At 42.8% G+C, this 25120-nt stretch overlaps 1 protein-coding gene across 13 annotated transcripts in view; it reads right to left on the reverse strand.

Moving 5' to 3' along the window:
- Positions 1–25120, reverse strand: part of inpp4b (inositol polyphosphate-4-phosphatase type II B) — a 1028621-nt gene that overhangs the window by 77219 nt on the left and 926282 nt on the right. For 10 of the 13 annotated variants that reach the window (XM_043674146.1, XM_043674149.1, XM_043674143.1 and 7 more), the window contains one exon: positions 28–4306. The exons of the other annotated variants lie outside the window; for them this stretch is intronic. In XM_043674146.1, the coding sequence (XP_043530081.1) occupies positions 4138–4306 (169 nt within the window). In that variant the 3' untranslated portion in view covers positions 28–4137. Of the gene's footprint in view, positions 1–27; positions 4307–25120 lie in introns of those variants that run through there. 13 annotated transcript variants of the gene reach the window in all.

Below are 25120 nucleotides of genomic sequence, written 5' to 3' on the forward strand. Positions count from 1 at the left end.
AAAAATACACCTCATAATGCTACCAGAAAAGGAAAAATTATTTCGTTTATTAAACATAGGCTGCAACATTTTCAACAAGTAAAAATAACTAGGTAATTATTTACATTTATTTAACACAGGTGATGATACATCTTACACAAGTCAATCTGTAGAGCAGACCAAAGTGATCAATTGTTCATTGAATTGGAACTTTTCATTACATAATTTAGTCTTGTTAAAAAAAATTGCATAAACACAAACAATCATAGTGCTTTGTTTTGCAATTCAAACCAATAAAAAGCAAAGGTGCACATTTTTGTCTATGATGCAGACTTTCTGCCCAAGCACCCCCTACTCTATGGATATTTAGTATGTCTGGGTAGGTATTCTTAAGTGCTCTGTTGTGGATGGTGAAGATACTCCTGAGAGCAAGAGAACATAGAATAGCACAGGAACAATTTCAGCCCACCATTTCTGAACTGACCATGGTGCCATTCTAAAGTATTCCAATCTGCCTGCCTGCACACAGTTCATATCTTTCGATTCCCTGTCAGTTCACGTTTCTGTCTAAATGCCTTTTAAATGTTGCTATTGTATCAGTTTTAACCACATCCCCGGCATCGCATTCCAGCCATCTACACTCTGTGTAAAAAACTTTGCCTCACACATTTTCTTTAAATTTTCCCCCTCTCACCTTAAACCTATGTCCCCTGGTACTTTACATTTCCACCCTAGGAAAGAGATTTGATTATCCAGCCTATCGTAATTCCATGAACATCAATTAGGTTGCCCCTCAGGCTCTGACACTTGACTGAAAATAATCCAAGTTTGCAAACCTCTCCCTATAATTAATACACTGCAATCCAGGCAACATCCTGGTAAACCTCTTTTGCATCCTCTTAACGAATGCTCTGACTGATGAAGGAAAGCATGCTGTATGCCTTCTTTGTCATCTTAACTACTTATGTTGCCACTTTCGGGGAGCTATAGACTTACACCACAAATCCCTATGTATATCAATGCTCCTAAGGGTCCTGTCATTACTCTAAGGTATTGGCGGAACAGGGCTGAGTCTGTGGCTTGTCTGCTTCTAGCAACAGCAATGCCAGGACAAGCCGCATGTGGGTCCATGCAAGCCTGGCGAGTGAGGAGCGGGTCCTGGGCTGACACCTGTGGCCCAGACTCGCAGGCTGAGCCAAGACTTCAGGTCTACAGCTAGGCTCAGGCATCTGAAGGAGCAGAAGCATCAGTGAAGGAACAGTGGAGGACCCTGATGGCCAACGACCAGCAGGAATGTCAGATGGGAAACAAAATGGACGGACCCCGCACATCCCTAGGCCCACATCTCCAGCTTGGATACTGCAGTCGAGATTGTGGCAGTGATGGAGGCCTGTAACTGAGACCCCAGAGTCTATTACTGAGATTCAGGAATCCATTTTACAGACTCTGGCTAATGTCAGGCAGCAACTGGAGGAACACAGAGGAGGAACAAGAAGGAGAGAGAGACAGATGACCTCTATTGCAGTAAAATCTTTCATTATATTCAGTGTTTCAACATGGCACCAGAACATGGCAACACATTACGTATAACATGTGAAAAAACATTTTTCACTGTATTTTTACACATGCGACAATAAATCTAAATCTGATTTATTGTACACTTGCCTCTCGCATTTGATTTCCCAAAATACATTACTACAGATGTGCCCAGGGTCAACAGATAGAAAACAGAAAATTTGAGAGGTGTCTGCTTCTTATTTTTAGGTGGGCATACGGTGTGACGTTATGGTTCATCTCTGTGATATTTCCATGGTCATACTTATTCTGGGCTCATTTCACTCCAAGTTGCAAGGTTCCCTGTAATTATACCAGGCACAAATAACAAATTGCCCAAGTATCATACAAATTATAAATTGCTCTGAACAAGATCCTGCTGCCAGGTATAATGGCAGCCTATATAGTTAAACTGTACATTGCAGCTTTAAGAAACATTGACATCACGGGTTAGATTTTCTGAGGAGGGTTAATTTTATGCAGATTGTCACACTGGTCCTTTTTTATGAAGGGAGGGAGCTCTACAATTCTGACAGGAGATTCCAATCAGGGGTACCTTTTCCTAGCGGTCACCTGAAATGTAAAGGTTCTGACAGCCAGTTTTACAGCTGTTGTCAAACGCTGAGTAGGCAAATGTGACATTAGGGAGCTGGGAAAATAGGGTGACAGATGGGTATTAGGATAGGGTGACAGGTAAGTAGGGTGCCAGCTGGAAAAGGTAAATTATGCCAGAAGTAGGAAGCCAGATATGTTTGGGGTAGGGTAATACGTTGGTAGATGCCAGCTGCGTAGGGTGCCAGGTAGATAGTGTGCTAGCAATGTAACTTGTTACCTGGATAGGAGTTAGAATGCCAAGTGTGAATAATGTAGGTTGTAAGATGGCAAGACAAGTGATGAAGTGTTTAGGGTAGATCACATTGTGTGTGAAAAATCTGAATGCCATGATGGGAAGACTGGATGTTACGTCTGGAGCTGTGGCCTTAGGTTCAGTGGTGGTCGTGGTGGGCAGGGTTGGATGGTCTAGTCTAGTCAGGTCCAGTGGTGGTTGGACTGAGTCAGGTCAGCCCAGTAGGGGCGAGTGAGGTGTCAGTTTTGATCTGATAAGAAGGGTAGGAGTTGGGTTCAGCAGAGGGGAAATGGGGTTTTCAGTCTGGGGGAGCAGGTCATCTCAGAGTCTATGGGTAAGTATGGGATTAATTTAATAGTCATTCAGGAGTTACACAATGTTTTTCATAGTTGAGCATTTCCTGAGTAAATATTTTACTTAATTTAATCAAACAATCCAAAGTCTCCAATTTAAAAGCTAACTTTTTGAGAATCCCACACATAGGGGAATTACCCAGCAAATAATTCAACTTTCAGGCAATTCCTTCATATGTAATGAGGGGATTCTTCAAGGTCCCCATGCTCAATTCCCATCTATGCTTGCATAATGGATGTACTAACAACATTATTTTAATATATATAATTGCACTATTTTGAAACTGATTAAAAACCACAAATTTGATTAACTAAATTCTCCTGATTTGTAATGATCCCACGGTATTTGTATCAATGCCATCTTAACTGCAGCTTTCTGGCAGTGTCAAGGTCATGTAAGGCAGGCAGAAGCTTTGTCAACTTGTTTCAGTCCAAATATATCCTATAAGGATTCAGACCTGGTAAAATCCTTTAAATATCCTTTAGTAACCCTACCATAAATTCTCATTCATGCAACCACCATTGTTTCTGATTACCCCCACCTCTCCACTCATCACTCACATGGCCAGGGACTGTCTACCAGTATCCTAGGGTCTGTGCATGTATGTGAAGATATTTTTATGAATAAAATATATTTTTGAAATAAAAAAAAATTCCAGCCGAATTCAGCTTCCTGATATGTGATTTCCCACTCACGTTCACTGGATATCGCATCATTAATAGCTTAGTGAGGTCAGAGGTTAGTTTCAAAAAAACTCATGTACATCCCAGGATTTCAAATGTCTTTTCAGTATGAATTGAAATCATGCAACAAAGGAAGTACATAAAGTATGTGCTCATATTGCACTCTCTGGAATGGGGCTGTAACCTTTTAAAATTATTACATTTCATAGATGAAACAGACCTTGCATCTCTTTTCGTGTACATCAAATCAAACATATAAATTATTTACAAAGATTTTCAGCATGTTTCTGATTCAATGAACTAATTTTTTTTATTTAGGACTGCTGTCAATAGATTTCTGACCAAAAATATAGCATGATTTTATACATTTACATTTTTTAATAATATTTTGCTATTTTAAGAAAACAAATATCTTTTACAATTACTGTAGTCACCCGTTTGGAATAACAGACCAGGATTTTATGTAAAACACCTGAAAGTAGATCTTAATAGTAACGCAAAGCATAATTTGAGCCAGAAGCAACAAATTGGTACAAAATAAGCAAAAAAATGTATTGACGCAAAGACATCGAGATAAATTAATTTGTTCAGACAGTTTCCCAAACACAGGAGTACAATTACTTAAGACTTACAAACATGTTAGTTCTGTTACAAACCAAGTCATATATATCTACATGGATACATTGTTAGTTACAAAATGATGTAGTAAACAAGTGCATTTTATTGATATTTGGCCAAGAGTAAAGCAAGACTTAAAATCAGCCACACTACCAACAAGTGTGAACTGACAAGCAGCAAGGCGACAGGATAGAAGTGGCTTGAAGTTGGTCTGTTATCAGAGACTGCCTCAGGGTCATCGGTGTCATTCACTGTTCCTTTGGCATAACTGCTGTTAGTCAGACAGGAAGGCCAGTAATGCACAGCAAAAAGTGAAAAGAAAAGAATGTTACTTCAAAATTATTCATTAATTAGAGATGATTGTTGTGCTCCAGGAAAGACAGGCCTCACATGCAAGGCAGGGGCAAAAGCTTATAAAGGATGCTATGACTGAAGAAAATTGGACATGAATATTAAAAAATGAAACTTCATGAGGGGATTTACACAACTCTTTCAGCTACAGACTTTTTCCTGTGAATTCTCAGATACTCCTGTAAGACTCTGAGTCCATTATTGGAAACAACTTAACGTTGATACTGTATACAAAAAAATCATGATGAAAGCTGATAGATTAAAGTAGCCAACAACTTCACCTCTCACTAGCTATTGATGATGCTACATAATGTTGGAGAACAGCTAACTCAATGAAACTTGGTATTGGACAAATAAGCAAACAGCTGAAAATGTGTTGCTGGAAAAGCGCAGCAGGTCAGGCAGCATTCAAGGAACAAGAAAATCGACGTTTCGGGCATAAGCATTCCTGAAGAAGGGCTTATGCCCGAAACGTCGATTCTCTTGTTCCTTGAATGCTGCCTGACCTGCTGCACTTTTCCAGCAACACATTTTCAGCTCTGATCTCCAGCATCTGCAGTCCTCACTTTCTGCTCAAATAAGCAAACAGCATAGATGTGTTAATTAAGTAAAGGTCAAGGATTGGAAGTTAGAGTTCAGAGTCCATAAAAAATGATGTCACTTGAATATATTTCCATTGGAAATTTCTGTGGGGAAATTATTTCCTTGAGAAATAGAAAGGAGGCAAAGTTGGAAGCTTGAAATACTCTTGAGATAACAGGATATGGACTCAAGTAAAATCATTGTAGGTAGTGGCTAGGCTATTCTGGTTCAAATGAGGATTTTATGTAAAACACTTTAAAGTAAATCTTAACAGTAATACAATGCATAACACGAGCCAAAGGCAACAAATTGCTACAAAATGAAATTATTGAGGTGATTCCAATTGAGGTGGACTACAGGAATTAGTGGCGATGGAAAGTATAGTTAATTGTATAAGATGGCAGTAGCACCCCTGCCTCTGAAACAGGAGGCCCAGATTCGAGTCCCACCTGTTTCAGAAGTATCTCATAACACAGAATAGTTAAAAAATAAAAATATCGATAAGATGCCAAAAAGTTGTTGGAAGCACACAAAGCAATTAACAGCAAAAGTCGGAGCTATGAATGAGATTGATGAATTTCACCAGGACAACTGAAATATAGTAAGCAAAAATATTAACTCGATGAAGGATCTGCATGCTCCAGTGATTTAACATGCTGTGCTTTCTTTTCTGTAACCAAATTCACTGCACTTAAGCAACAAAACCAAATTTAAATGCTTGAAATAAACTTGAGCTGTCTCAGCAAATGTTCTACCTTTGCAGAGTTCTAAACTCTCTATCATTCAATGACAATTTTCCTTTAGAATAGTTGCAGGAATTTTAAATGATAGGCGGGCATAAGAATTAAGTTTCACTTATTATTTGACCATAGTTTGGATTTGGTACTGTTTACTCATCATACAAGAGAATGGAGAGCTGGGGGAGATGAAAGGTCAAACATGTCAACAACTCTTAAAGGGCAGCAGTACAGTTTTAAAAGGATATTGTCAAAAAAGTGGCCACAATGAAGTTGAAAGTAGTTGACACTTTTCCAAAGAATATAAAGCACAAAAGAGGTCACTGCAAAAGCTGACAGATAACAAAATATGCAGGAAACAGCTTGGCAATTATCAAAGAGCACACCACATAAACACCTTCCTCCCATTTGATTGGTAGCAAAATGATAGCCAACGGATGCTGGACATGGAGTTCCAGAACACCCTCCCAGAAGATAGTAAAACACCCTATAATATAGGGCTATGAACAAGGTAAGCAATTATGCACAGTATCTGGAGGACCTGAAAACAAATGCAAAGTTAGTGCCACAGCTTTTGGAGTAATCAATGTAAGAATAATTACAGCACACAAGTCAAACCAAAGCGCACAGATTAATTAATTTCATTCTGAACAATAACGCAAGAATACATGCATAACTGAAGAAATAGGACATATAGATATAAACTCGTGGCTTAAACCCTTCCTCATGAATGTGGAAGTCAAGTTATTTATTAAATATCTGCGATAATTCCTCAACCTCAAGAGCAAGACTCCCTTCTTCATTTTGAAACCACCCCATCCTTTCAGTATCCCTCATTCTGAAACATAAAAGGCTTTAGAATTTCTCATTAGCTGGATTTTTAATAAACTTTAAGTTACTTTTGAACTGTTCCTAACCCATTTTGTGTTTTTCTTCTACTTTTAACAGTTTTCATTTTTATAAGCATTATCCTCAATTTTCTTCTAACCATTTTAGTTATCTACACAACTCAGCCTTTGGTTCAACTTTAATTAGAAAATATTTTATGGGAACAAAACAGATATTTCCTGCATTACAATAGCAACAGTACTTCATAGGTACACAGCATTGACTTAGTACCTTAGGGTGTTGAGTTAATAAAATGTCTCTCATAAAATATTATCTTTTCTAAGAACCTTAAAAGATCTCGGAGGCATGTTCAAAATTATAAAGGAATTTGCTAAAGTAAGCTACAGTAAAACCTATTTCCACTGCTCACACAGCCAATGAGATCCAGTAATGAAAAGCATTGGATTGAATTTTGATATTGGGGATCAAGTTCTCATTACAGGTTGAAGCTGGGAGCTAACCACACACTAGTGAGCTCCAGAATTCTGGAATAGCATTTAACAGGCTGCTGCTAGTCTCTGAGGGCATATTCATCCTCCCCCCATAGAAGATTGGAATCTCAGCAGCTTCAGTGTGATGGAATCATGCAGAAGGCACTTCAAAGTATTCCTGAAGAAATTTTTATGTGAAGAAGCCAAGGCCAGTCACAGGTGGGAGGAAGTTAAGAGGAGTTTATTCCTGCCACAGCGATGTAAGCACAGTGACAGCCTTCACTCCTGGAGATCCCTCTAGGGGCCATGTACTGCCCAAGAAGCAAAGTAGCTGCTGGATACCCATTGGAAGGCTGGATGTGGAGATAATGCCTGTAGGGATAGAACGTTCGAGGGGAGGTGATGGCCCAGGCATTTATGGTGAGGCTATTAATCCAGAAAATCAGCTAATGTTCTGGGGACCCAGGTTCAAATCTCACCATAGCAGATGGTGGAATACTCTCAAATGGCTAGCTAGTCACTCAGTTGTATAATTCGCTATGAAGGCTTGGACTATAGTGGACCAAGAAGGCAGCTCACCACCAAAACTAGGGACAGACAATAAATGCTGACCCAGACAGCGATGCCCATATTCCAGAAGTAAATTAAAAAAAAAACTGTGCTTGCAAGTAACCTAATTCAAAGCCTGATGGATAGCTTGAGCTGAGGTCCCTACCTACCACTTCAAGAGGGAAGTAGGGTAGAGGGAAGACATCATGTACTCCCCCATTGCCTTCTCCTGTCACCCTGCCAGCTCTTTCACTTCCAAACATGGCTGTGAAAACTCAGCTCAAAAATTGAATGCAACCACCATTAGAACAAACACAGTTTTGGCCTCATTTGAACCAGATGGCAGGGAATTCAGAGGCTTTAAAGGGAAATTCTGTATATGAAAATAACAATCACATTACAGGAGGCTGGGCTGAGAACGTTGCTGTAGTTGTGTATTGCAGTGGGGCTGTGGGGGAAGGAAGGGCTCCATCATCCACATATTGAGTAATTAGAAGGACAGACTGTTCCCCCCATCTCCCTCCAAGCCCCACCGCCGACATCAAATCTACCAGGAATCACCAGTGTTTTTCCGCATGGCTTGTTCATATAGTGTCGGTATCCCCAGCCCACCACCCTCCTTTGTACTGGATACTGGTGAAGTACCAATAGTGCCAATTCTTGCTGCCCCTGACTAAATTTGACTGTGTTGGGAAGGTATCGGGCACTCCACACTTTATGCTCCTCTGATTCTACAGCTGGCCCACTGTCAAGGTAGAATTCATTTCTTCCCATCGTCTGATGCAGCAAAGTTTTGGAATTTGGCCACCTGACCAAATGACTCTTTGTTTTTTCATTTTCTTATCAATCAATATTGTTACCTGATCATTTTGATACATATGACACAGGGCAAATGTGAACATGTGCTAATGTCAAAATGCCCAGAAACACTTGAGATAGATACTAAGAGAGGAATGAAACGTACATTGCTGTTAAACATGCCAGATCCAGCAGTTCATTGTCCCCTGATGGAACAGTATTATTGACTATTGATGACTACCAGCACATCTCCCACATTACCACTTTCTCTCCAATGAGAGAAAACCTTTGTTGAAGCTTTTCTAAAACTACACAAAGCACTAGTCAGACCATCGCTGGAATACTGTTAACAGTTTTGGGCTCCTTATCTAAGGAAAGATAATAATGGCATTGGAGGAAGTGCAGAGAAATTTCACAAGACTGATAATAGATATGGATGAATAGTCTTATGACGAGAGCCTGAATGGGTTAGCCTGTAAACATTGGAATTTAGAAGAATGAGAGGTCACTTTATTGAAACATACACAATTTTTAAGGGGCTCGACAGAGTAGAGGCAGAAAGGTTCATCCCTTTGTGGGAGACTTTAGGATCAGACTTAGTTTTAGAATACTCTTAGACAAAGATGAGAGTGGTCCTAAGGGAAGAGTACTAAACCGGGCCAAGTCCAATTATTAAAATTTGGCAGGAGCTGGGAAATGTGGATTGGGAGCAGCTATTTGAAAGGACGTCCACATTCGATATGTGAGAGGCTTTCAAAGATAGGTTGAAGATGGTGCAGGATAGGCATGTCTCTTTGAAAACAAGGGATAGGAAAAGCAAGATTTGTGAACTGTGGATGACAGGAGAAATTGTACGACTAGCTAACAGGAAAAGGGAAGCATACCTAAGGCCCAGGAAGCTAAGAACAGAACGGGCCTTGGAAGAATTTCGGGACCAATCTTAAATAAGGAATCAAGCGGGCTAAAAGGGGTCATGAAATAACTTTAGCGAGCAGAATTAAGGAGAATCCCAAGGCCTTTTATTCATATATAAGAAGCATGAGGATAACCAGAGAAAGGGTTGGTCCACTGAAGGAGAAGGCAGGAAGGTTGTGTGTCGAACCTGAGAAAATGGGTGAGATTCTCAATGATTACTTTGCATCAGTATTCACTGAGGAACTGGAGGGGATGAATGCTGAGATTAGAGATAGAAGTTTGTTTACTCTGGATCACATTGACAGGAGGGAAGATGTGTTGGGTAGGCTAAAGGATATTAAGGTGGACAAATCCCCAGGACCGGATGGGATCTATCCCAAGTTGCTGAGGGAGGCGAGAGAGGAACTAGCTGGGGTGTTGACAGATATCTTTGTAGCATCCTTAAACACAGTTGAAGTGCTGGAGGATCGGAGGATTGCTCATGTTGTCCCCCTGTACATGAAGGATAGCAGGGATATTCCAGGTAACTACAGACAAGTGAGCCTGATGCCAGTGGTGGGAAAGTTGCTGGACAAGGTACTGAGGGATAAAATCTAATTATGTTTGGAATAGAATGGGCTTATCACTAATAGGCAACATGGTTTTGTGCAGGGGAGATCGTGCCTTACCAACTTAATAGAGTTCTTTGAGGAACTGACCAAGTTGATAGATAAAGGAAGGGCTGGAGATATTATGTACATGGACTTTAGTAAAGCATTTGATAAGGTTCCCCATGGTAGACAAATGGAGAAAGTGAAGTCACATGGTGTGCAGGATGTTCTAGCTAGGTGGATAAAGAACTAGTTGAGCAACAGGGCTCCACAGGGGTCAGTGCTGGGGTCACTGTTATTTGTGATATACATACATGATCTGGAAGAGGGCACTTGGTATGATCAGCAAGTTTGCAGATGACACTAAGATTGGTGGAATAGCAAAAAACATAGGGAACTGTCAAATAATACAGGAGAATATAGATAGACTGGAGAGTTGGGAGGAGAAGTGGCAGATGGAGTTCAATCCAGAAAAATATGAGGTGATGCATTTTGGGAAGTCTAATTCTAGAACGAATTATACAGTAAACGGAAGAGCCTTGGGAAAAGTTGACCAGCAGAGAAATCTGGGAGTTCAGGTCCATTGTACCCTGAAAGTGGCTGCACAGGCAGATAGAGTGGTCAAGAAGGCATATGGTATGCTTGCCTTCATTGGACGGAGTATTGAGTATAAGAGCTGGCAGGTCATGTAAAAATTGTACAAGTCATTGGTTCGGGCGCATTCTTTTTTGGAATGGCAGCCGGTGACAAGCGGTGTCCCACAGGGTTCAGTGTTGGGGCCGCAGCTGTTCATGTTATATATTAATGATCTGGATGAAGGGACTGGGGGCATTCTAGCAAAGTTTGCCGATGATACGAAGTTAGGTGGACAGACAGGTAGTACTGAGGAAGTGGGGAGGCTGCAGAAGGATCTAGACAGTTTGGGAGAGTGGTCCAGGAAATAGCTGATGAAATTCAATGTGAGCAAATGCGAGGTCTTGCACTTTGGAAAAAAAAATACAAGTATGGACTACTTTCTAAACAGTGAGAAAATTCATAAAGCCAAAGTACAAAGGGATCTGGGAGTGCTAGTCAAGGATTCTCTAAAGGTAAACATGCAGGTTGAATCCGTGATTAAGAAAGCGAATGCAATGTTGTCATTTATCTCAAGAGGGTTGGAATGTAAAAGCAGCAATGTGCTACTGAGACTTTATAAAGCTCTGGTTAGGCCCCATTTGGAGTACTGTGTCCAGTTTTGGGCCCCACACCTCAGGAAGGACATACTGGCACTGGAGCGTGTCCAGTGGAGATTCACACGGATGATCCCTGGAATGGTAGGTCTAACATACGAGGAACGGCTGAGGATCCTGGGATTGTATTCATTGGAGTTTAGAAGGTTAAGGGGAGATCTAATAGAAACTTATAAGATAATACATGGCTTGGAAAGGGTGGACGCTAGGAAATTGTTACCGTTAGGCGAGGAGACTAGGACCTGTGGGCACAGCCTTAGAATTAGAGGGGGTCAATTCGGAACAGAAATGCAGAGACATTTCTTCAGTCAGAGAGTGGTGGGCCTGTGGAATTCATTGCCGCGGAGTGCAGTGGAGGCCGGGACGCTAAATGTCTTCAAGGCAGAGATTGATAAATTCTTGATGTCACAAGGAATTAAGGGCTACGGGGAGAATGCGGGTAAGTGGAGTTGAAATGCCCATCAGCCATGATTAAATGGTGGAGTGGACTCAATGGGCCGAATGGCCTTACTGCCACTCCTATATCTTATGGAGACTACTGTGTACAGTTCTAGTTGCCACATTACCAAAAGGATGTGGATGCTTTGGAGAGGGTGCAGAGAAGGTTTACGAGATGTTGCCTGGTATGGAAGGTGCTAGCTATGAAGAGAGGTTGAGTAGATTAGCATTGTTTTCATTAGAAAAAAGGAGATAGGGGGGACCTGATTGAGGTCAACAAAATCATGAAGGGTACAGACAGGGTAGATAGTGATAAGCTTTTTCCCAGGGTAAAGGATTCAAAAACGAGAGGTCACGTTTTCAAGGTGAGAGGTGAAAAGTTAAAGGGGGATACACGCGGCAAGTACTTTACACAAAGGTGGTAGGAGCCTGGAACGCATTGCCAGCAGAGGTGGTAGAGGCAGGCGCAGTAAATTCATTTAAAGTACGTTTGGACAGATGCACGAGTAGGTGGGGAGCAGAAGGATACAGATGCTTCGGAATTGGGCCTCAGGTTTAGACAGTGGATTTGGAACGGCTAAGGTTGCTGTTCCTGGGTTGTAAATTTTCTTTGCTCTTTGTTCAGACAACATAATCTCAGAATAAGTGGTCATACATTTTTGATAGAGATAAGGAGGATACTCCTCTCAGAGGGCTGTGTCTCAGTGGAATTGTTTCCTGCAGAGGGCTGTTGAGATTTGGTCATTAAATACATTCAAGGCTGAAATAATCAGATTTTTAAGAGGATTAAGGGTTATGGGGAAAAGCAGGAAAGTGAAGTTGAAGATTATCAGATTAGCCATGATCTCATTGAATGCTGGAGTAGACATGATGTTTGAATGATCTATTGATGCTCCTACACCTTTTGGTCTAATGTATTGAGTTGCCACTTTTCTCAAATGTAATCCCTTTTGCATCCCATCATCCTACCTGTGATACCCCAATTTAAGTTCCCCAACTTCCCTCCTGCTGCACCGACCCGTGTTTTTCCCCCCTTGAACTTTAGTGGACCAACTCCCAGGAGCGACTGTGGCTCATTCCTCGGACCTCAGAGTTTTAGGCATTGTGGCCCTGACCACCCAGAGTGGTGAACTGGCTGTGCCCAAGCCCCTAGAACGATATCAGAGATAGTCCTTAACTTGCTGTGATGGGAGCCCTAACTGAAGGCTGTGTCATAGGACTGAAAACTACTCCTCTGGACTAATAGCTACTGACAATCTAACAAGTTACCTGGCTTTGTGTTTGTGCTGAATGGCAAAACAAAATAGAAGTGCTGTGAGTCTGTTAGACTTGGCTGAGGAGTAAAAGCAGAAAGGAGCTAAGTCAAGACAGAGGTGTTGTGAGTATTCAATTAAGTACTTTGGGACTGAGTGGTAACAGAGTGAATGAGTAACTCTGAGACAACCGTATGAAATGACCGCCTGTCCCTGTCTGCAAAGTCTCCTGGCAGCAACCTTACACTGAAAGGTGCCAGGCACGCTGGCACAGTGGTTAGCACTGTTGCCTAACAGCACCAGAGATCCGGGTTCAATTCCCGCCTCAGGCGACTGACTGTGTGGCGTTTGCACGTTCTCCCTGTGTCTGCGTGGGTTTCCTCCGGGTGCTCCGGTTTCCTCCCACAGTCCAAAGATGTGCAGGTAAGGTGAATTGGCCATGCTAAATTGCCCGTAGTGTTAGGTAAGGGGTAAATGTAGGGGTATGGGTGGATTGCGCTTCGGCAGGTCAGTGTGGACTTGTTGGGCCGAAGGGCCTGTTTCCACACTGTAAGTAATATAATCTAATCTATACTTCAAAGGACAGCGTGAAAGAGTAAAATCATAATCTAAGTGGATCAGAGATCTATCAAGATAATGTGATGAGGCTGGTACATGCCAGATGCCAAATACCATGGATGTGAGGTGAGTGCAGTCACTGCCCATAAAGTGTGCCCTGAGATACTTAGTGCCCACCATGGAGATCCAGAGGAGCAAGGAGCAAGCTGGAGTCGCCAAATTATCACACTGACTTTCATGTTGGTAATTCTTGACATCTAGTTTCTATCCAGTGTGGGGCAGAATAGGCAACAGCGCATTAATGAGGCGATATGAAGCAATTATAAGGCTATTGACTCGTGATAAGTCATGTATTAGGCATCTCATCACTTACTAATGAGAATCCAATCTCACTGTTCAACACTCGGTTGCAAAATTATCATTTTTTTGTTGTTGCCATTGAGATGCACTTTGCTAGACATCTCACCCAATTTTCCCTGATTCTTGCCATGGTCCACATCATTCCAAAAGCTGGGAAGATTGCATCAAATATATTTATCAAAAATGCAAAGCTAAGCTTGGAGAATTTTACTGCTCGCTGAAAGCAATTTATTCAATTCACAACTTGGGTAAATCTGCAAACCTTCCAAATTGGAACAGTTGTCAGCAGGAGATTCTGTGCATCTACAACTCAGACAAATCCACAACATTGACAGAACAACTTTGCTTTATGTGCATCCAAGAGAAAGGCAGCCCCAGGCTGAAGCTTACCACAAAATCAGTTAAACGGCATTTTTGTTAAATTTCATGGATAATTTCTCTCCACACAGATAAAGTGGATTAATCCCAAACATTAACTAAATACCACTTCCCTGCTGCATCTGGATTGTCCAAGGCTAGCCCAATTCTTCATTCATCAAAACCAGGTGCTCAACACTGCTGGGATTCCTGGTTCCGACATTTTCCTGGTTCCATCATGCAACTGGTCAAGAAATGTAGGTTCCAGAGCTGCTCTGTCCATTTTGATTTGCTTGCCCCAGACATGGCAGATAAGGGGAACCTTGTACAATACTTTGTGGACAGGGACCCACAGCTTTGTGGACAGGGACCCACAGACCTGGTGGTTAGAGCTTTGCATCCTATTTCCCTGAACCAGTAGAGGAGACCACACATCAGACCCTGCTAGCTGCGGTTGGTCTGATGTTGCCATCCAAGTCTGTGTAGTTTCTGTGGTCTGGTGGAATTGCCCAGCAGTGCAGTAAGAAGGTTGGTAATATTGACTGCTCCAAGTCTCTCTGCTACCTTACCTCACTCTATGTCTCTTACTGCACCCATTTCCCACCAAAACTCTGTGACTCTCACTATTGTATGCAACATCTTGCTTCACTCATTTTCCCATACCCTCGACAACTGTAACCCTGCATGCCCTGTGCAATGCCTACTCACTCACTCACTCGGGACATCTCAGCATCTTTCCCCAACCTGGGGACAGTACGTTATACAAAGGTGCCGTCTAAATGCCCCTATGTCTGCGTGCAATAACATGTCTGAGCAAGTTCATTAAAATATTTTTGCCTTGTGGAGGAACAGGAAATTGTTGTGACATTACTCTGTGCAACATTTATTTTACTGTAATGTTTAACAATTTTTTGAATATGCAGTTAATTTGGTATGCATCAGCACAAAATGTGATGCAAGCTAATGCGTGATGTAGTATCTGCGGCAGAGTTGATAATCAGGTAACATGTGAATGAAGAGTTCTCCCGCTATCCTGTTATTCTTTAATAAACAATCCTTCCTTTAGATCACTAATCATTGATATAGGGCTGAATCTGACAATTATTGGTTAAATATTGGTTAAATACCATTTTTGACATGTTTCATGGACAGTTTCTCTCCGTGAGGTCAAGAAGGTTTTCTTGCCGTTTCTTATCAAGCTCATCTCATTAACTATCTGGCAGCCCTCCTGTCTGGCTCTAGCCCCACTCCACTATTCGGCATTTCTGGAACACAACTCCAAAAATAAACTGACATTCCTGGTACTAATGCTATCTTTAAAAGGCCTTTGTGCACCTGGAGAAGCACTGTTGGCGCAGTGCTGCCCTGCATAACATTATCTTTGAAAATGCAATCAAGGGACTTTGTGCAATTAAAGGGGAGTGGCCAGTCCTCCCAGCTCAGTTTTTCTTTGGTCCAGCTATACACTGAAAGCAATCAGGCAGTTGAAAAAGCTACTGGACTCAAAGAAGCAGGTCCATGCTGATCTCTCTCTGAGTTCTCTTCTGCAAGACCCTGTGGTTGATTTTATCTTTTGTGCCAAGTATTTGGAACAGCATCATTAAGTTGATAAAATCTGTTGGGGTTTCAGATAATTTAAGTTATTCTGTCATTTCCTGTCCCACCAGAGGTCTGAACATCCTTGACCATTGCTATACAACCAAAGATGCTTACTGCTCCATATCTGCTCCACATTTTGGAAAATCAGATTACAATGCAATGCTTCTCCTCCCAGCTTACAAGTAGAAATCGATACTTGAAAATCCAGTACAGAAAGTAGTGCAGTGTTGGTCTGAAGCAACAGAAGGGCCTCCACTGGACTGCTTAGAGGCAGTGGACTGATCCACATTCAAGATCTCAGGGGCCCATCCTAAATGAACATGCTACTAACATCACAGACCTCATTAGTAAATATGTAGAAGACTGTATGCTGAACGTACCCCAACCGTAAACAATGGATGATCTGGGAGATCTACTCCTTACTCAAGTCCAGCACTGAGGAATACATGTTGTGCAATCCTGATCTATACAGGAAATCCAGGTATGTCCTTCTTAAGACCTTCTCTGTGACTGTAATACTGTATTCTGCATTCTGTTTGCTATCCTGATGCACTTTGTATTGTAAGATCTGCCTGTAAAGCACACAACGTTTTTCACTATATCTCAGTACATGTGACAACAATAAATCAATCATTCCAGAAGAAAAACAATCCATAATAGTGTAGAAAGAATCAAAACAGATGGCGAGCTGCCTGACATTCCGCTCCTCACCCCTCATAAGGCAAGAATCCTGACTCGTACTGTCCTGAGTGGCTGATTAATTGTGTCCAAGCCCCTAGATTTATATTGGATGCCACACTGGACTTACCATGGGGGAACCCTAAATGAAGTCTAACTCCATTCTGACATGCACAACAGCACAGTAATACAGCAGTACTGAGAGTCTGGTATCTCTGGTTGAGGGGCGAGGCACAAAAAGGCTATGCAAAGCAGTGATGCTGCGAGCATCCAGTAGGCTTAAAGAGAGTGAGTGCTAAGAGATCAGTTGAAGAACCCACAAAATGCAGCCGGGTCCAGTCCGTGAGTTGGGTGAGTCTTTCTGTGTGCCAAACGTCTTTCTTGCAGCATTACAATGATAGTTGTGTCATGAGATGCAATGTTGAATTGCAGAAATGTCTTGTGAATGGACTGGAGATGTGGCATGAGAGTTCTAGAGGCTGGCACATGTCGATGCCATTGTCCATGGATGGAGTGTGTGGGAAGTTGGTACCCTGGATAAGTAGCTCCCTTAATAAGAACTCACCGCTGCCAAGTAAGAATCTTGCCTTGATGCCTCGTCCTGGTAAGCTATGGTTTATAAAGCCATGATACAGTTTTTAAAAACCATTTATGATCTTGTCCTTCTACATTCAAAATCTTGTGTATGTACATCCCACTTCCTGAACTGCCATTATATTGACTCACAAAACTCTTCCAACCAAATGAATTACTTCAATGCTCACTGCATTATATTTGCAAAGAGCTTGCCAATTTTGTCAGTCTGTTATATATGTTACTATACTCTAAAATGTCTCATTATTCTCATTGTTTTCCATATTTATGAATATTATGCCACCTGCAAAATTTGAAAATATATACTCAAATCTACATTAATAATGTATCAAAAGAATTAGTCTTTAACTTTGTATTATATGGGCCTCAGTTTTGCTAAAAGATCTAATGTGGTACTTTTTGAAATACTTTTCAAAACTGTTCAAATATTCTGTTACAATGTCATCAAATGCTTATGTTGTCAAAATGATGTGGGAATAATATAATAGCGAAATTTTGGTACATGTGAGAAGATAACAATTTAAATCAACAGGCAGAAGGTTACAGGAATCAGAAAGGCAAATTTATGGCATGCATCCCCTGAAGTCAAGGCTTCATGCCAGACGTACAAACAAGCAGAACTGCCTTTTTAAGTTGATAAGTTACACCAGCTGCCCTTTTACAGATAGAAAGTTTAATTATTTATGAAGCCAGTTGGTCCTTTTATATTTTCAAAAATATTTCCATAATTCACAGATATTTTCTATCTGCCTCCAAATACAGAGCATCCGACGAGCAGCAAAATCGACGTTTCGGGCAAAAGCCCTTCATCAGGAATAAATACCAGCCTGCCTGAATCAAAAGTAATTAACTGCATACCTTTAACATGTTGTTACCTATCTAGAATTTACACTTTTCATTGATAACTTTTGTATTTTCAGAGCAATTATTGAATAATTCATATACATCCACTTTCATAGAGTACCACTTCTTTACCCCAGTTGCGAAGATACAAAGTTAAACTGGCTGTTTATCAAAACAATGTGTCAGAATGCCAACCTCAGTATAGAAATCCCTATTAAATCAGTGTGACATTTCCATTTCCAATGTTACAGTTTGGCTCCTCTCAGTCAGACTGTCAACTTGTAACAAGTCAAGAGTAATTTTGAACTGTCGACTAAATATTACCTTGGTATTCATTTAATTTGAAATTTTAAATGTGAGAGAAAATCTGACAGCAATCTTCAACCATAAGTGCCGAGTGGATGATCCATCTCGGCCCCCTTCAGTTGTCCCCAGAATCATATATTCTAGTCTTCAGCCAATTAGATTCACTCCATGTGATATCAAGAAACAGTTGGAAGCACTGTGACATGTATGAACAGATTCAAGAACGGTTCTTCTCTGCTGTTATCAGCGTTTTGAATGGACCTCTCACGTGTTAATTCTTATCTCTCTCTCTGCATCTTCTCTGCAGCTGTGACACTGTATTCTGCACTCTGATGTGCTTCCCTTATACACTTTGTACGGTACAATCTGTCTGTACTGCATGCAAAAAACAACAGCAATAAATAACGAATGAATCAATTAATTAATTCTTAAAACATTCCTTCAATAGTACTGAATAATTGTGATCCAGAACTTGCTGCTCTCCTAACTAAGCTCTTCCAGTACAGTTACAACATTGGTATCTGCCTGACAATGTGGCAAATTGCATAAGTATTTCCAGTACACAAAAAGCAAGACAAATCCAACCCAGCTTATTACTGCCCTAGTTTACTCTTAGTCATCAGTAAAGTGATGGAAATTGCTGTCAACAAGCAACACCTGCTCAGCAATAACCTGTTGATGATGTTCATTTTGGGGTTTTGCCAGGGTCAATCTGCTCTTCACCTCAATATAGCCTTGGTTCAAACATGGACAAAAGAGCTGAATTTTAGAGGTGAAGTGAAAGTCTCAACCCTTGACACCAAAGCCACATTTGACGACTGTGGCATCAAGGAGCCTTAGCAAAACCTGAATCAATGGGTATCCACCCAGAACTCCCCTCACTGAGGGATGAATGATCAGTCCTCAGTAAGGGCCTCACCTTCATCTCACTACGCTTGTGGATCCATGAGTTCGACATGCGTTGCGACATTGAACACTTCTTCTGCCACCTCTGCGCTTACTTTTTCCATCAAGACTCCCGCCCACCCTCCGAGCACCCCTTCTCATGCCTCCAACACACCCCATCCATCTGGACACCCCATGCCTGTCTGTTATCTGCCCTTAATGTCTTTACTTCCAACTGCTGTAACATAGACTGCCTCAACCTCTCCACCCCCCTCACCCACTCCAACCTCTCACCCTCTGCTCAATCCCAACATCACCATCAAAATAGCAGACAAGCCACAGTCGTCAAATGTGGCTTTGGTGTCAAGGGTTGAGACTTTCACTTCACCTCTAAAATTCAGCTCTTTTGTCCATGTTTGAACCAAGGCTATATTGAGGTGAAGAGCAGATTGACCCTGGCAAAACCCCAAAATGATCATTAACAGGTTATTGCTGAGCAGGTGTTGCTTGTTGACAGCAATTTCCATCACTTTACTGATGATTGAGAGTAAACTAGGGCAGTAATAAGCTGGGTTGGATTTGTCTTGCTTTTTGTGTACTGCAAATACTTATGCAATTTGCCACATTGTCAGGCAGATACCAATGTAGTTTGGCGCACCAACCTCTATGCGACTGAAGCCAGGTCCCAACTCGTATTGTCCACTTGACCATGACCTCACCTCCCATCACCAAACCATCATCTCCCAGACCATCCACAACCCCATTACCTCTGGGGATCTCTCATCCACAGCCTCCACCTCATAGTCCACTAACTCTGCACAACCTGATGCGACCTCCTACCCAATATTCACAAACCTGACTGCCCCGGTTGACCCATTGTCTATGTCTGCTCCTGCCCAACTGAACTTATCTCTGCATACCTTGACACCATCCTGTCCCCCCTTAGTCTAGGACCTCCCCACCTATATTCAGGACACCAACCACGCCCTCTATGACTTTAATTTCTCTGGCCCCCAATGCCATATCTTCGCCAAGGACAACCAGTGCCTGTACACATCAATCCATCATGATGAAGGCCTCCAAGCCCTCCATTTCTCCTTCTCAGGCCGACGCAACCAGTTCCCTTCTATTGACACTCTCATTTGATTGGCTGAACTGGTCATCACTGTCGACAATTTTTCCTTCCAATCCTCCCACTTCCGCCAGACCAAAGGGATAGTCATGGGCACCCGCATGGGCCCAGCTATGCCTGCCTCTTCATCAGGCACATGGAACAGTCCATCTTCCTCAGCTAGGAGAAAGTGAGGATTGCAGATGCTGGAGATCAGAGCTGAAAAATGTGTTGCTGGAAAAGTGCAGCAGGTCAGGCAACATCCTCCTTCTTCAAAGACTGCAATTTCCCCTCAGATGTGGTTGACGATGCTCTCCACCGCATCTCCTCCCTTGAACCCCGCCCCTCCAATCGCCACCAGGACAGAACCCCACTGATCCTCACCTACCACCCCACCAACCTCCAGATACATCGTATCATCCTTCGTCATTTCCGCCACCTCCAAACAGACCCCACCACCAAGGATATATTTCCCTCGCATCCCATATCAGTGTTCCGGAAAGACCACTCCCTGCGCGACTCCCTCGTCAGGTCCACATCCCCCACCAACCCAACCTCCACTCCACTCCCGACACCTTCCCCTGCAACTGCAAGAAATGCAAAACTTGCGCCCGCACCTCCCCCCTCACTTCCCTCCAAGTCCCCAAGGGACCCTTCCATATCCATCACAAATTCACCTGCACCTCCACACACATCATTTATTGCATCCGCTGTACCCGATGTGGCTTCCTCTACATTGGGGAGACAGGCCGCCTACTTGCGGAACGTTTCAGAGAACACCTCTGGGACACCCGCACCAACCAACCCAAACGCCCCGTGGCTGAACACTTTAACTCCCCCTCCCACTCCCACTCCGTCAAGGACATGCAGATCCTTGGCCTCCTCCATTGCCAGACCATGGCAACACGACGCCTGGAGGAAGAGCGCCTCATCTTCTGCCTCTGAACCCTCCAACCACAAAGGATGAATGCAGATTTCTCCAGCTTCCTCATTTCCCCTCCCCCCACCTTATCTCAGTCCCAACCCTCGGACTCAGCACTGTCTTCTTGACCTGCAATCTTCTTCCCGACCTCTCCGCCCCCACCCCCTCTCCGGCCTATCACCCTCACCTTAACCTCCTTCCACCTATCGCATTCCCTACGCCCCTCCCCCAAGTCCCTCCTCCCTACCTTTTATCTTAGCCTACTTGGCACACCTTCCTCATTCCTGAAGAAAGGCTTATGCCCGAAACGTCAATTCTCCTGCTCCTGCTGCGCTTTTCCAGCAACACATTTTTCAGCATCTTCTGCAGCGATACTAGCATCATTTTCCACCTTTTCCTCTGCTACATTGATGACTGTATTGGCACTACCTCATGCTCTCACGAGGAGGTTGAACAGTTCATCAACTTCACAAACACCATCTACCCCGACCTCAAGTTTGCCTAGATCATCTCAGACACCTCCCTCCCCTTTCTGGACCTCTCTATCTCCATTTTCGGTGACCGACTCAACACGGATATCTACTACAAACCCACAGTTACCTGGACTACACCTCTTCCCATCCTGCCTCCTGTAAAAACGCTATCCTTTTTTCTCAATTCCTCTGTCTCCGCTGCATCTGCTTTCAGGAGGACCAATTCCACCCTAGAACATCCGAGATGGCCTCCTTCTTCAAAGACCACAATTTTCCCTCCCACGTGGTCAATGATGCCTTCCAGCACATTTCCTCCACTTCTCACACCTCCACCCCTCCAATCACAACAAGGCGAGAACTCCCCAGTCCTCATCTTCTACCCCACCAACCTCCGGATACATTGCATTATCCTTCGCCATTTCTGCCACCTACAAGCAGACCCCACCATCAGAAATACACTTCCCTCCCCACCCCTATCTGTGTTTCAGCGAGAACATTCCCTCTGCGACTCCCTTGTCAGGTCCACGTCCTCCACCAACCCACCATCCCCTCCAGGAACCTTCCCCTGCTACCGCAAGAGGCGCAAAGCCTGTGCCCGCACCTCTGCTCTCACCTCCGTCCACGGTCCCAAAGGATCCTTCCACATGCGACAGAAATTTACCTGTACTTCCATACATCTAATCTACTGTATCCGTTGCACCCAATATGGTAACCTCTACATTGGTGAGACAAGAGGCCAACTTGCGGATTGCTTCAGAGAACATCTCTGGGACACTGGCACTAACCAACTCCACTGCAATTTGGCTGAACACTTTAACTCCTCCTCCCACTCCGCCAAAGACATGCAGGTCCTGGGCCTCCTCCATCGCCAAACCCTAACCACCCGATGCCTGGAGGAAAAAACACCTCATCTTCCTTGGGACCCTGCAACCACATGGGATCAATGTGTATTTCACTAGTTTCCCCATTTCCTCTTCCCCCACCTTATCCGAGTCCCAATCTTCCAACTTAGCACTGCCCTCTTGAACAGCCCTATCTGTCCATGTTCCTTCCCACCTATCTGCTCCACCCTCCTCTCTGACCTATCACTTTCACCCCCACCTTCATCGACCTATCGCACTCTCAGCTGCCTTCCCCCAGTCCCACCCCTCTCCTACTTATCTCCCTTGGCCCTCAAGCCTCATTCCTGCTGAAAGGCTTATGCTCAAAACTTCAATTCTCCTGCTCCTCAGATGTTGCCTGACTGGCTGTGACTTTCCAGCACCACACTCCTTGACTCTTGGGCTGACTAGTAGCAAGTAATATTCATATTACAAGAAACTATCTAAACATTGGCCCTTGACATTCAAAGGTGTTACCATCACTGAAAATACTAGTATCAACGTCCTTGAGGTGACCATTGACCAGAAACTCAATTGGACTCATCACATAAACACAGTGGCTAAATGAGCATGTCAGAGGCTAGGAATATTGCAGCGAGTAACTTATCTTCTGAGTCCCCACAGCTTGTCCATCATCTACAAGGTATGAGGCAGGAGGCTGATGGAACACTCCTTGCTTGCCTGGAGAATGCATCTCCAACAACACTTGAGAAGTTTGACACTATCTAAGACAAAGCAGACCACTTGATTGGTATCACATCCACAAGAACCAATCCCAACACTATCAATGCTCAGTCACAGAAGTGTGGTCTATCTACAAACTGCACTGTAAAAATGCACCAAAAATCTTAGACCGCACCTTCCAAACCCACAACCACTTGCATTTTACAGGACAAGGGCAGCAGAAACATGGAAACACCACCTCCTGCAAATTTCTTCCAAGTTGCTCTCTATCCTGACTTGGAAATATGTCACACAACACCAGGTTATAGCCTATAGTCTATGGACTATCTCCTCTTGTGTGATTTTTAACTTTGTATACTCCAGTCCAACACCGGCATCTCCAAACCATGGATATATATCATCATTCTTTCACTATCGCTGGGTGAAAATCCTGGATTGCCCTCCCTCAGGGCATTGTGGGTCAACCTATAGTATATGGACTGCAGCAGTTCAAGAAGGCAGCTCACCACCATCTTCTCAAGGGGAACTAGGGACAGGCAATAAATGCTGGCCAGTCAGTGAAGCCCACATCCCAAAAATGAATAAAAAAAAGAGAAAAGAGACCTACTGGTTACAGATATGCAGATTCCTATCAAAGCCCACAGTCTTATCTTTCTGACTTATTTTTCATAAATCAGTCCCCTCATAAACCTATCTTTTATACCTGATAAATTGTAAATCCCTTCATCAGAACAATTAATACAGTAATGAATAACTATTTATGAATTTCTTGACATATATAGCATGAACAGTGATAGAAGTGAAAATCTTTTTTTGATATCCATATAAAACATAATTTTTTTTCTAGGACAAAGGATGGGTGAATGTGGAGAGAAGCTTGAATTGTATTATTGCAATGGTGAACCAGTCACTTGAGCAAGTTGACACAGGACAAGAATGTGAGGTTGACCCTTCAGCAGTTAATTAAATGAGCTCTGCAGCTTTTGGTAGATTTTGAATCACACAAATCTTGTAAAAGACCAGACAATTATGCTTCTGTGTATTTTACATTTACTGTCTTTTAACTGTCTATACTGTTTAATTTCTCAATTTACTTTGATATTGACAGTTGATGTGAGTTGATATGATTGATTTGTATCCTTTCCCACATATATGGATGAAGTTGTGCGCTGTTAAGAGCAGGAATGGAAGAACACAGTATATTGTTGCATTAAAGACTCTGGCTCCAATCTGGGTGTGACTATACATAATGCATGATGCAGAGCAATGCCTGGTGTCCTTGCATCAGATGCTTTCATCCTATGAAGCTCTCTTTGCCATTAGCCTATAAATCACCACGACAGTGCAGAGCGTGACAGCTATATTGCAAAGGCTATTCTTTGAAACAATCTTACCACACAAAATGGAGCAGGCCAGAGGGCTACTGAGATCACGTTTCTATTTTCTTGACTGCTGTGGACAAATCCTGCAATACTTCTAAACTGCTTGTCAAAATCCATGATAGTCTGATGCATGGTGCACAATCTTCTGAACATGAGGGCACAGAAGTCATGAAGTCATAGAGATGAACAGCAGAGAAACACACCATTTGGTCCAACTCGTCCATGTCAACCAGATATTCCAACCTAATCTAGTCCCACATGCCAGCATCCCGCCCATATCCCTCCAAACCCTTCCTATTCATATACCCATCCAGATGCCTTTTAAATGTTGTAATTGTACTAGCCTCCACCACTTCCTCTTGCAGCCCATTCCATATGCACACCATCCTCTGTGGTGCCCCTTATATCTTTCCCCTCTCACCCTAAACCTATGCCCTGTAGTTCTGCAGTCCCCCCAACTTAGGGGAAAAGACGTTGTCTATTCGCCCTATCCATGCTCCTCATGATTTTATAAACCTCGATAAGGTTACCCCTCAGCCTCTGACACTCCAGAAAAAACAGCTCCGGTCTATTCAACCTCTCCCTACGGATCAAATCCTCCAATCCTGGCTACATCCTTGTAAATCTTTTCTGAACCCTTTCAAGTTTTACAATATCCTTCCAATAGGAAGGAGACCAGAACTGCACGCAA

Source organism: Chiloscyllium plagiosum, chromosome 32 (genome assembly GCF_004010195.1).
Source record: "Chiloscyllium plagiosum isolate BGI_BamShark_2017 chromosome 32, ASM401019v2, whole genome shotgun sequence".
Classification (NCBI taxonomy): domain Eukaryota; kingdom Metazoa; phylum Chordata; class Chondrichthyes; order Orectolobiformes; family Hemiscylliidae; genus Chiloscyllium; species Chiloscyllium plagiosum.